A 14,348-nucleotide genomic window follows, 5' to 3' on the forward strand; every position below is an offset into this window, starting at 1 on the left:
GATTCGACTATAAAATATTTGAAGTTTAAATTGATTTATAAAATATAACTCGAATAACTCAAATTTTTTAGTAATTATTTAATTGATTTTTAAGTTTGAGTTGAGTCTCTCGACTCTGAATGATATATGTATATCAAATATAAAAAAATATGAAGAAATATATATCTATTGTATATGATTATAAAAAAATCATTTAAATCATAATCAAATACAAACACAATATTATAAATATTTACAATTAAATTTAAACATAAATTCGAAAAATCAACTCAATTTGATTCGACTCAAAAATTTCAAATCAAGTTCGAGTTATAAAATAGGACTCGTCAGCTTGAATAACTCGAATATTTTTACTTGATTCGATCGAATGCTCACCTTTACTTTTGATTACAACATAAAATATTATTAACTTTTTAAATTAAACAAAATAACATTTTAAATTAAAAATCACTTTAAATTAATATTAAATTAAATACAATTACAACAGAAACTAAAAAAATTGACTTTACTCTACCCGAATTTTATAAACTCGACTCGACTAAAAAAAATTCAAAAGTTTGAGTTGTAAAATAGGACTCATCAACTCTAATAACTTTAAAAAAATTTACTCGACCGAACGCTTACCCTTATTTTTATTAGAATAAAAAATATTATAATTTTTATAATTTTAAAATAAAAAAATATTTTAAATTAAAAATCACTTTAAATTAATCTTAAATTAAATAGCAGTACAACATAAATACCCTAGAAAAGATAAAATAACGAGTGAATAACACAGTTAGTCGAGAAGGCGACGACGTGGAAAGTGGGACCCACAGCACATCGATTTTTGATCAGATTTGAATTAGTTTTGTTTGGTGGCCTAACCCAATAAATAAATATTAAAATAAAAAATTAAAAATTAAAAAATCTGATAAAGAAAATAGAAGCAAAACTGAGAAGACCTATGAGCCACTCGAAACAACCATATCTGTTATAGACCTTCGACCCTACGGATTTTTTATCCCATTTTTCCTTTTCTTCATAAAGTAAATAAATATTATGGTAAAATTAATAATATATTGCGGGTGAAAAAATCAAGAAAATATGGATGGTGAAAAATTATTTAAGATCTATAAAATTTCATATATTTAGTTATAAATTTTTCACGAACATGATAAATTTTGTAAAATTTAATTTTTTATTAAAATTCGTCATATATTTCCCTAATTTATTATAACAAATATTACATATCCTTAAATAATTTTTTACTAATCGTGTATCCCAAAATAGCTTTGATGGTTGTATTATTATGCTAAATTTGCAAATCAATATAAAGTACAATTACACATTCAGTTTAATGTATTTAGAATTTATTGGGTGATAATATTATTCTATAAAACAATAAATAAATTATATTTTCATGCTATAAAATATATTTTTAAAAAATAAATTACATAATTGTTTTATATTTTTGATTCTTTAGGTTTTTTCCTAATTAATTTAGATTGATTGATTTGTGTTGCATGCATAATTTTGGTAGATATGACTCTCAACAGAATTTTTTTTATATACACAAGAACCTCATTGATTAATCTTTTATATTAATATTTCATCCTTCATAAATTATAAAAATAAAAACCAAAATAAAGTTTTGAAGGTAGGAACAAAAGTTATTAATCACCCAAACAAATATCTAAAATTAAGATTTTTTAAGGTTTTATTAATCCCAAAAAAGGTTTTATGCTTCCTTTTTCTAAAAATATAAAATCGAGAAATTTGTAAGAAAATTGTGGAAGACAAGTTTCAAGTCCTACAGCCTCTTGTTTTGCTAAACGTTCTAATTTCCACACTATAGCATACGTCGTCTTCTTAGTTGTTCCATTTCCTCCTCCTTTAAGCTTTTATCTGCTAGTTTTTTTAGGTAAGCTCCTTTAAGTTTCTTTGTATAAACAATTTGCAGTTCTGGGTTTCATTGATTTATCGGATATTCATGAATGAGTGATAGATATATTAATATTTGATGTTTTACAAGCTTCGAAATATGAGTTTAATATTTTGTTATAGAAATAAAGAAGAAGAAGAACGGGTTAGTTTTCCATTTTTATATGTTTTTGTGAGAGAAAATCCTAACATTGTTTTACCCATTTCTGATTCAGATTGTCTTAAAGGAGATTTAGCCTACAAAAGGTCAATTTTTGTTGGACATGGTAGCCTAATGAATATACGGTTGTTTTGACTGGAGAAGACGCAGTATGATGGCAACAGCTGCTGTTATCGGGCTTACCACCGGAAAGAGGTTATTGAGTTCTTCATTTTGCTATTCTGATATCTCTGAGAAACTCTCATATGCTGGTGATTATGGTGGATTTTCTTATTATCTGACTGCTCCCACAAAAAGTACAATAGTTGCGAAGAAATCATCTAATTGTAGCCAAAGCTTGCCTTCGTCTGATCGACGTAGTAAGTCGATTAAAGCGCTTAAAGAGCATGTGGATACTGCCTCCATTGCTTCAACTGCAGACCCTTTGTTCGGGGGATCCGATGACTTGGAAGAAGAAAGCTACGATCTTGACTACTCTGTGGAGGCTCTTCTTTTGCTTCAGAAGTCTATGCTCGAAAAGCAATGGACTCTCTCGTTCGAATCACCGATTCGAAAAGCTGATGAGAAGGTACCTGTTACTTGTTCCGGGGTGTCAGCTCGGCAACGGAGAGTAAGTACTAGGAGGAAAATTCTGAGCCAATATAAACCGATGATGCAACCTAATGTCAAGCAGGTAAGATCATTGATCAGTCCAGAGTTGCTTCGGAGCCGTTCGAAAGGTTATGTGAAAGGTGTAGTAAGTGCAGAACTGCTAAGCCATACCGAAGTTGTTCGATTGTCGAAGAAAATCCAAGCAGGGCTTTCCTTGGAGGATCAGAGGTTTAGGTATAAGTATCTGATGTGTATTGGATGAATTGTTGTAATTGTTGTGATGAAATTCTGTTCTAATTGTTGTGATTAAATTGTAGATTGAAGGAGAGGCTCGGGTGCAAGCCGTCCGATGAACAGCTTGCAACTTCTTTGAAGATTTCTCGTACCGAGTTACGTTCAATATTGCTTGAATGTTCATTTGCAAGAGACAAGCTGGCCATGAGCAATGTTCGTTTGGTTATGTCCATAGCTCAAAGATACGATAACATGGGAGCTGAAATGCCTGATCTTATTCAGGTAATCCACCTTTGAATACCATATGCAATTGTTCAGTTTTACTGCATCGTGAACTTTTTTGTTTGATTTATGTGTAGGGTGGTTTGATTGGACTATTGCGTGGCATTGAAAAATTCGATTCTTCAAAGGGATATAAAATTTCAACTTACGTTTACTGGTGGATACGTCAGGTAATGTTCGTTCGAGTTCCTACGACTCGGGTGTGAGTGTCGAATATGAATATCTGCGAGAATATTAGTGTCTGTACGCTCTGAAACTTGTTTTGATCTCATTGTACAAGATGTAACATAGTTCACCCTTTTCTTCAGGGTGTATCAAGAGCATTAGTTGAGAACTCGAGAACATTAAGGTTGCCAACACACATGCATGAACGATTAGGATTAATCCGAAATGCAAAATCTAGACTCCAAGAGAAAGGAATTGTGCCGACTATTGATGTAAGTGGCATCCATTACTATTACAAGGATTAAGCTTCAACGAATTACAGTTAGTCCGACCGATGTTTAATATCTGCATCCGAGCCTTAATCGATTCTATTTTACTTGCAGAGGATTGCTGAGAGTCTGAACATGTCCCAGAAAAAAGTTCGTAATGCTACCGAGGTACTGTTACATTCCGGGTTAACGATTGCAGATGCATTTTCCAATCCTCAATCTATAATTACTTTGATGCAGGCAGTGAGTAAGGTCTTCTCGCTCGACCGCGATGCATTCCCCTCTATCAACGGTCTTCCAGGAGAGACTCATCACAGTGTAAGTTATACCACTAATATGAACCAACTCAACCTTGATGGTTATTTACTATTTAATCAAGTTTCGGTTTTATGTTTTCAGTACATTGCAGATAACCATGAAGAAAACAATCCATGGCATGGAGTAGATGAATGGGCACTTAAGGTAAAATGAATAGTTTAATTCACTGATTGAAGGCTCTTAATAATAATGTCTGTGCCACTTTCTACATCGTTTAGCTTGATCACTCTGTTTTACATTGTACTCGTAATCTTCATGAACATTAGATTTGCAGGATGAAGTGAACAGGCTCATCGATATAACACTCGGAGAACGAGAGAGGGAGATTATACGACTTTACCACGGTCTCGGAAAAGAGAGTCTTACATGGGAGGACATCAGTAAACGGTGAGTCTGTTCATCGTATTTTGGTTGCATTCATTTTTCATTCAACAGTTTCTCTTTGGTTTAACCTTTTTTTTTCTATTAATTCTTCAGCATTGGTTTGTCAAGAGAGAGAGTGCGGCAAATCGGCCTCATTGCGCTGGAGAAACTAAAAAACACTGCCAGGAAGAACGAAATGGAGACTATGTTATTGAAACAGTGATTTTCAATCCTTCAAACGTAGACATGGTAGAAATGACTATATATATATATATAAGCAAAATTGTATGTTCAAATACATATATTCATGAAAATTTTCTGTAATTATGATAGTAAACAAGTAGTTTGAATGCATATGGTGATATTAAATTTACAATATTTTGATTAGAGGCGATAATGGATAGTGCGTGTATATTTTCATGATAATGGATGATATATTTTCCAAATTTTTTAGTTATTGACAAAATATATATTATATAAACATAATTGGTCGAACTTGAGTTTGTGTAAACTCGGTCTTTTAAAGAGAATAATTTCCTTTTTTATCACCGAGACCATTTAATGAGTTCATTCTTGTAATATTTGGATTTGGATTTTTTTAATCCTCTTTTATCACTGAGACACTTAATAGATTCAAATTTTTGTAATATTTTGAATTTAGATTTTTTTAATTATAATTTGTAATCATTTAGAAAAGGTGAATATAAAACTTTGAATATTTATCATTAAAATTTGTTTTTATCTTTAGGATAACATATTTGATTAAAATTTACTATTTAAATCTGGTAAAAACTCTGAAATAATAGAATGATAAATTTTTTCTTCAGTAAATGCCCCCACAAATTTAAGCATAAAAAAAGATTGAAAAGAGGAGTTAAATATGTGAATAAAGAGATGAATGGATGATAGGAATCACAACAGTGACAATGAAAGTTGTGGATTGGCTCAAGAAAAAGATATAGAAAAGTTAAACTCAATCATGTAATTAACCGATGTCACAGTAAAAGATCAATGCGGTTAGTATTAACTCACGCTAGTGCTATATCTGTATATCCACATATGCAAATTTACTAAGTATGCTACGACAATTAGTCAGCTAGATCTCTCTACATTGAAACGTTGCTCTCGTAATCATTGATGCTCCGACAATGACAATCATCTCTCGATGTAATGAACTGAGAGAATATGTATCTCTATACTAAATGCCTTAATAAAAACTAAACAAACACCAATTGAATCAATGGACAAAATTAATTATACATGAACTTCATAAAATATATTTAAAAAAAACAAGCATTCAATGTTTAACAAATAAGCACAAATTAAGAGTATTTCAACTAAGCAAAAATAAAACCCCTTTTCTTGAATTTGTCTCATTATTGTTGTTCTTGATGCTCTCGCTGATCACCAGCCACCATCCTCTCAGTGTTGTGACTTTATATTTACGTCCAACTGCTACTTTCCCCCAAAGTTGCCTAAACAACCATGGTTGTTGCGTGAAGAAGAAAAGAATAAAATAAAACCTTAAAAGCTCTCCCTTGATTAAGTGTGGTCGTCTCTTTGCATATTATTTAAAAACTAAAAAGTAGAGTTCGAACCCGCATTAATTCATTAAGATTTCTTTATACTTTTCAATACTTTCCATAATAGAATTTTGTACAGCTGTCAATAGGTGTCAGCTGTCGCGGCAATTGCTACATTAGCGGTTCCACAATCCTACCTCATAGCAACTCTCAGCAACGTTTGCAACATCAGATAATGTCACAACATTAGAGTAGTAATTTCACAACAAGATATCATAATTAACCCAAAATACACCAAATCATTCCCAACAATGTATGTAATGCAAAATTAACTAAAAAAACTCTGAATATGATCCTAAAATGCTACAGTACATATATAAACCTAAGTAAAAAGACCTTAAATAATAACTCTTTTGGAGAGTTATTAGTTGGTTGAACAAAATCCAAACATCCCTTACTAGTGAATAGAAAATACGAAGAAATATCTAAACTATAGGGAAATTCAAAATTTATAGGTGGTGCGATTGCAACCTTTCAGTCCATCACTGAATTATGACATGTGTAATAAAATTTTAAAAATTTCATTTAAATAAAAAATTATTAATTTTTTTTAATTTTAAAAGTTTTCTAAAATTTTAAAAAACTTCAAACCTAAAAAATTTATAATTTCAAACCTCCATTATCATCGTCGGTCTTTTCCAACCATCACCATCGTCATCGAACTACTATCCACCCATCGCTGACAACCCAATGACCGTTAATCACCCTTGCAATTGTCTCAAACCCCTAAATTCTTAAATTACCAATACCCAAATCCCAAACCTTAATTGTAACATCCTCCATACCGGGTTAGTGATTAAAAATTAAAGTTTCAGAATTTGGTGATTAAAGTAGAATGATTGAAAAGTTTAATGACTTATTTGAGCTATATTGTGTAGGATCAATTAACAAAGAAGGAGGATTAGAAGGACAAAATTGTCTTTTCATAGCAAGATAATTATTTGGGCTAGTATTATATTAACTTACGTGGAAGTCTAGGAAACCAAAAACAAGTTTCCAGAGTTCTCATCTTCTTCATCTTCTTCGTACGTGAGACCCAAGCTAAAGGTAAGATCTCTTGTTAGTAATTTTCTTGATGAATTTATGGTTGATTTATGACCATTAGACAATAGCTAAGCTTAAAGGAAGTTTAATTTGTTTTAAAACCATAAGATGAGGAGTATATGAAGAATTAAAGAAATGAAGTAGAAAAGTGAAATCTTGGAATAGAGTTCATAATAAGAATTGGAAGTGAGTTTTGACTTGTCATCAAGCTAATTAAGGAATAGGAAGTGTTAGAATAGGAATTAGAACATGTTGGAATTTGAGTGAGATTATTAAATTCTATATGGAGGATTGGATTTTTAAGTTTTAGAGGTATTGAATGGATAATAATTAGTTTAAGTAAGTGTATGCAAGTTAGGGATATAAAAGGAGGTGAATTATGTAGTGTTGAGAGAATTAGGAAGGGATTTCGTGCTAAAAATAACATTCCTGAGTTATGTGCATCGATACACATTCAATGTGTACCGATGCACTCTCAAATAAATGAACATCGAATGCAATTAGTGCATCGATGCATAAGGAGTGCATCGATACACCCCCTTAAAAAGAAAACATTGAATGTAATTTGTGTACCGATGCACTGGTAGTGCATCGATGCACACATTAAGGAGTGCATCGATACACTGTAGAGTGCATCGATACATACCTTTATTAAGAGATGAAAATAACTTTTCTTTTAACTAAGAAATGATAGTTTAGAATATATTAATTAGTATACTGATAAGTATCAATGTATTACTATGTAGATACAGAGCCTATACAAGTTCCAGAACAATTGTCCAGTAAGATCGATCGAGGGAAAGGCAAAGAAATATAGGTGAGTGCATATGCATAACATGATTATCGTAGTGTATCCAGTTCTAGACTTGTAATAAGTCTAGATTCAATACATTGATGCATAATTCATCTCATATTATGAAACGTAATAGAAATTCATACTATGTGTATTATGTAGTATGTTTAAATGAATATGTATGCAAAGTTATATGAGCTATGTGATGAAGGTGAGTAATTTACATGTCTACGTGATATATTATGTAAGTTGAGAAAAGCCCATGTTATGTAGATGAGAACTATCGGTATAGTTGGCATGCCAAGAGTAGAGGGTCTACGCGGTCCTTTGGGGCATATATGTATTCCTTGGAACATGTGTGATGTCTTTTGAGACACATACTTGATCCTTAGCATATATATATGATTCTTAAGGAATTTTCTACGTGGTCCTTAGGGACATCTTATATGGCACTACGGTACAATTCTACGCGGCACTTCGGTGCAATTCTACGCGGCACTTCGGTGCAATTCTACGTAGCACTTCGGTGCATTTATACAAGCTGTGGTGACAGCATAGTGCACAACCTCACAGTACTCACATACCTTAGGTTCTTAGTATGGTATCATGGGCCAATAAACTTATTAATACGAATTCATGAATGTTAATGTAATATGCTTATAGGTAAGGAACATGGTGATATAACTGCATTGATTAAGTATATGAATTCATTTCATTTCATCTCATTATGGAATTTCCATTACAATTCATTGTTATTATTATTTTACCTCACTAAGTCGATGACTTAGCGTGTGAGTGTTTCACACGTAGGATCCGAGAAAGTAGACGAGACAAGTTAAGCAGATGGACAACATTCCTCTTGCAACTATCATATCAGAAGCAACTTAATCAGTAGGTCATTTTGTTATATAAATGAATGTTAGCATGTAATCAAATGGTCAAGTTGTGAATGCTCTGAGTATTTTGATGAACTTGTATTAACCTATTATATTATCGTATTTTAGTTATATAAGTCCAAATGTTTTATCATTTTTTTAAGAATATTGTTTTTGATAGTCAATGTGACATCCTGGACTCGTATTCGGGTCAGGTATGGGTTAAGGGTGTTACATTTAATAGTATCAGAGCTATGATTTAGCTGATTCTAGGCATAACCCAGAGTCTATAGAGTCTTTAAATGGAATACATGCCAACATATAGTGAGAACTTCTGATATGGTATAGTATGAGTATGCTGTTTTGCTAATAGAATGATATGTTTATTCTTATTAGATGTCCGAACATAGTAGTTCCGAGGTGAAGCGGGAGACGATAGGCCTACTGAAAGTAGTAATTCACCTACCCTGGCCAGGCAAGGTGAAGGACATGCATCTCAGGGAGTACCTATACAAGACCAAGACACTTTCTTTAGGACGTTGGACGCTATTCTGACGCGTCTTCAACCTCCTACCCCACCAACTCAAAGAATGAATGTAGCAAAAGAGTTGAGAAGTTTGGGAGCTCCCAAATTTAAGGGAGAATATGATAAAGGTCCGGTTGCGGCGGATCTTTGGTTAAATGATTAGAAAATCATGTTAGAAGAACGTCACCATGAGGATGTCAAGTGACTAGTTGACTTGGTCTTTGTTTTTAGAAGAATTTAAGAACAAGTATATTGGAGATCAATTCATTCAACAAATGAAGCAGGAGTTTATGAACTTGAAACAAATGAACCGCTCTGTATATGAGTATGAATATGAGTTCAACAAGCTGAGTCGGTTTGCATCTGAGCTTGTGCCTACTGAAAAAGATGCTTGTGATTGGTTTGTGGAGGGTTTACGCCCTAAATTGAAAGAGATGATGATAGTATTGAATTTTTCATCATTCCAAGAGGTTATTAATCATGCTAAAGCTCTTGAAAGAGCTCAGAATGAGAGATTTGGGGACTTAAGACATCAAAGAGGACGGGTGCTTCTTCCAGCTCAGCACCACCAAAAAGATGAAGAGATTCAGGATTTCGATCACAAGTTAGATCAGAATCAGTTACATCATCTACTATGGGAGCAAGTCAAGCGAGGCCTAGACAGGCACATTTAGTAGGATCTGGTGCTGGGAGATCCAATCAGGGTAAGACAGTGTCAGTATTGTGGAAAAACCATTTTGGGATATGTCGGATGACTTTCGGAGCTTGTTTTCGATGTGGAGATGCCATACATTTTATCCGAGATTGTCCATTAATGATTGGAGATTCTGCACCATCTAAGAGAGTTGGTTCTACCTCACAGAGAGGTCGGGGAAGAGGTAGAGGAAGAAACCAATCTGAATCCTCTGCCCAACTTGAAGTTCGGTCAACCGCACGGGTATACAATTTAAAGGCAAGTGAAGATCCTGATGATTCCGATATTATAACAGGTACTTTCCAGCTGTATGATAAATTAGTATTGGTACTGATTGATCCGTGTTCTAATTATTCTTACATTACAAGTAAATTAGTAAAGGAATTTAGGATCCCCTTAGAAGCTACAAAAAAGGAGATTATAATAACTAATCCTTTAGGGTATAGTGCTCAGGTGAACAAAGTCTGTAAGGGGTGTCCCATAAAGATTCAAGGAATTGAATTCCCTACTAATCTGATGAAATTACCCTTTGACGAGTTTGAAGTGATTTTGGGAATGGATTGGTTGTTTCGTTACTGTGGGAATGTTAATTGTAGATCGAAAAAGGTAACCCTGAAGAGCCCAGAAAGAATAGAAGTAAGTGTGATCAGTGAAATATTTAATCCTTTAAAAATGTAATATCAGTGATGTCTTCTAAGAAGCAATTGCTATAAGGATGTCAAGGTTTTCTTGCAAATGTGATAGATACAAGAGCTAAAGAGAAGGGGTTAGATGAGATTCCAATAGTTTGGGAATTCCCTGATGTTTTCCCTGCTGAGTTTCCAGGATTACCTCCAGATAGAGAGGTAGGATTTCAAATTGAAATAATGTCGGGAATAGCTCCGATTGCAATGACACCTTATCGAATGGCTCCGAAAGAATTGCAAGAATTAAAGAATCAATTGCAAGAGTTGTTAGAGAAGGGATTTATTCGACCAAGTGTGTCACATTGGGGAACTCTGGTGTTATTTGCTAAGAAAAAAGATGGGTCAATGCGTCTCTGCATTGACTATCGACAACTCAATAAAGTAACCATTAAGAATAAGTATCCCCTCCCGCACATTAACGACTTGTTTGATCAATTAAAAGGAGCTTCGGTATTCTCGAAGATCGATCTACGTTCAGGTTATCACCAATTGAAGATTCAGGAGAAGGACATTTCAAAGGCTGCTTTTAGAACGAGATATGACCATTATGAATTCATTGTAATGCCATTTGGAGTAACGAATGCACCTGCAACTTTCATGGATCTCATGAACAGAATTTTTCAACCTTATTTGGACCAGTTTGTGGTTATCTTTATTGATGACATACTGGTTTACTCGAAGTCCATGGAAGAGTATAACACACATTTGAGGATAGTTTTGTAAATTCTCAGAGATAAGAAGCTTTATGCGAAATTGTCCAAATGTGAGTTTTGGCTTAATGAAGTGGTTTTCCTAGGGCATGTAATTTTTGCAGATGGGATTCGGGTGGACCCTCAAAAGATAAAATCTATTTTAAATTGGGAGGTTCCAAAGAATGTATCGAAAGTCCGAAGCTTTCTTGGACTTGTCGGTTATTATCGAAGATTCTTTAAGAATTTTTTGATGATATTACTGCCTTTAACGAAATTGATGAGAAAAAATGTATCGTTTGTTTGGACTTCTGAATGTTAAGAAAGTTTTGAAGCTTTAAAGGGAATTTTGATAGAAGCTCCTGTATTGGTTCAACCAGAATCTAGCAAGAATTTTGTCGTATTTAGTAATGCGTCCCACAATGGGTTGGGTTGTGTTTTAATACAAGAAGGGAATGTGGTAGCGTATGCATCGAGACAGTTGAAACCACATGAAAGGAATTACCCCACCCATCATTTAGAAATGGATGCAGTGGTGTTCGCTCTCAAGATTTGGCGTCATTATCTATATGGAGAACGATGTTATTTGTATACGTACCATAAGAGCTTGAATTATCTGATGACTCAAAAAGAGCTTAATTTGAGGCAAAGGAGATGGGTTGAGTTCTTAAGAGATTATGATGTAATAATTTACTACCATCCCGGAAAGACTAATGTGGTAGCAGATGCTTTGAGCAGAAAAACGTTTGCAGCCTTACAAGCTATTAACGCAAGACTATCTTTAACTGGAGACGGCGGTTTATGTGCAAAGTTAAAGCTTAAACCAACATGGTTGGATCGAATTGGAGAATTACAAAGTAAAGATAAATTGTGTTTGAAAATAATAGAACAAGTAAAGAATAAAGAGATTAAGGATTTTGAGGTTAAGACGAATGGCAATTTTTATTATAGAGGAAGAATTGTGATACCAGACGATGAAGATTTAAAGAAAGATTTATTGAAAGAGGCTCATTGCAGTCCATTAACAATGCACCCGGGTGGAACCAAGATGTATATGGATTTAAAGGATCGGTATTGGTGGCCAGGGATAAAACGAAGCATCACATAATTTGTGTCTAAGTGCTTAATATGTCAACATGTTAAAGCTGAACATCAAGTTTCTTCTGGATTATTGCAACTGCTTTCCATTCCTCAATGGAAATGAGAAAATGTGATAATGGATTTTGTTTCAGGGTTACCATTGACTCCAAACAAAAGAAATTCAATCTGGGTAATTGTTGATCGATTGACCAAATCAGCACATTTCCTTTCCATCAGAACTGATTTCTCTATGGAAAAGTAAGTAGAACTGTATATTAGAGAAATTATTAGATTCTATGGAGTGCATGTTTCTATAGTTTCTGATCAAGACCCTCGATTCATCTCAAGATTCTGGAAATCATTGCATGGAGCGTTGGGGCCTCGTTTAAATTTTAGCACAGCCTTTCACCCCTAAACGGACGGACAATCAGAGAGGACTATTCAGATCTTGGAAGATATATTGAGAGCATGTGTTATAGAGTTCAAAGGTGCATGGAGAAATACTTACCACTGGCAGAGTTCGCTTACAACAATAGTTATCAGTCCAGTATTAAAATGGCTCCTTATGAGGCCCTATACGGGAGAAAGTGTCGTACACCTTTGAACTGGTATAAGCTTAAGGATCGAGAAGTTCTTGGTCCTGAGTTAATTCAGGAAGTGGAAGAAAATGTCAAAATAATTCAGAATAATCTCAAAGCTGTCGTAGATAGACATAAATTATATGCATATCTGAAAATGAAAGAAATTGAATTTTAAGTTGGTGATAAAGTATTCTTAAAAGTATCTCCATGGAAGAAGGTGTTGAGATTTGGTCGGAAAGGAAAGTTAAGTCCTCGGTTTATTGGACCATATGAGATTGTAAAAAGAGTGAGACCAGTAGCATACCAATTGGCTTTGCCACCAGGAATGAAAAAGATTCACAATGTATTCCATGTCTTAATGCTTTGGAGATATCAATCAGATCCCTCCCATATTGTAACCCTAGAAGAGATCGAGGTGCAACCAGATTTGACTTATGAGGAAGAACATGTTCAAATTTTAGCTCATGAAGTTAAGCAATTGAGGAACAAGGCTATCCCATTGGTTAAAATCTTATGGAAGAATCACAAGGTAGAGGAAGCAACATGGAAGCGTGAGGAGGATATGAGGAATCAATATCCCCATCTTTTTGCTTATTAAAAATTCGAGGATGAATTTTCTTAAGGGGAAGATTTGTAACATCCTCCATACCGGGTTAGTGATTAAATTGTAAAGTTTCAAAATTTGGTGATTAAAGTAGAATGATTGAAAAGTTCAATGACTTATTTGAGCTATATTGTGTATGATCAATTAACAAAGAAGGATGATTAGAAGGACAAAATTGTCTTTTCATAGCAAGATAATTATTTGGGCTAGTATTATATTAACCCACGTGGAAGTTTAGGAAATCAAAACCATGTTTCCAGAGTTCTCCTCTTCTTCATCTTCTTCATACGTGAGACCCAAGCTAAAGGTAAGATCTCTTGTTAGTAAATTTCTTGATGAATTTATGACCATTAGACAATAGCTAAGCTTAAAGGAAGTTTAATTTGTTTTAAAACCATAAGATGAGGAGTATATGAAGAATTAAAGAAATGAAGTAGAAAAGTGAAATCTTGGAATAGAGTCCATAATAAGAATTGGAAGTGGAATTTGACTTGTCATTAAGCTAATTAAGGAATATGAAGTGTTATAATAGGAATTAGAACATGTTGGAATTTGAGTGAGATTCTTAAATTCTATAAGGAAGATTGGATTTTTAAGTTTTAGAGGTATTGAATAGATAATAATTAGTTTAAGTAAGTGTATGCAAGTTAGGGATATAAAAGGAGGTGAATTATGTAGTGTTGAGAGGATTAGGAAGGGATTTCGTGCTAAAAATAACATTTTTGGGTTATGTGCATCGATACACATTCAATGTGTACCAATGCACTCTCAAATAAATGAACATCGAATACAATTAGTGCATCGATACATAAGGAGTGCATCGATGCACCCCCTTAAAAAGAAAACATCGAATGTAATTTGTGTACCGATGCACACATTAAAGAGTGC

General features: G+C 33.7%; 1 protein-coding gene and 1 pseudogene across 1 annotated transcript; both read left to right on the forward strand.

The window, feature by feature from the left end:
• The first annotated feature begins 1,809 nt into the window (after window positions 1-1,809).
• On the forward strand, window positions 1,810-4,678 carry LOC120150369 (RNA polymerase sigma factor sigA-like). The gene is made up of 10 exons (XM_039163059.1): window positions 1,810-1,903; window positions 2,139-2,908; window positions 2,992-3,190; window positions 3,268-3,360; window positions 3,499-3,627; window positions 3,739-3,792; window positions 3,865-3,942; window positions 4,024-4,086; window positions 4,217-4,329; window positions 4,420-4,678. The coding sequence occupies exons 2-10, from the start codon at window positions 2,235-2,237 to the stop codon at window positions 4,526-4,528; spliced, it is 1,512 nt and encodes a 503-aa protein (XP_039018990.1). The 5' UTR covers window positions 1,810-1,903; window positions 2,139-2,234; the 3' UTR covers window positions 4,529-4,678.
• Window positions 4,679-9,760: 5,082 nt separating this feature from the next.
• LOC120150607 overlaps window positions 9,761-14,348 on the forward strand; it is a 58,900-nt pseudogene continuing 54,312 nt past the window's right edge.

Source organism: Hibiscus syriacus, unplaced genomic scaffold, assembly GCF_006381635.1.
Source record: "Hibiscus syriacus cultivar Baekdansim isolate YM2019G1 unplaced genomic scaffold, ASM638163v2 tig00111022_pilon, whole genome shotgun sequence".
In the NCBI taxonomy this organism is placed as follows: domain Eukaryota; kingdom Viridiplantae; phylum Streptophyta; class Magnoliopsida; order Malvales; family Malvaceae; genus Hibiscus; species Hibiscus syriacus.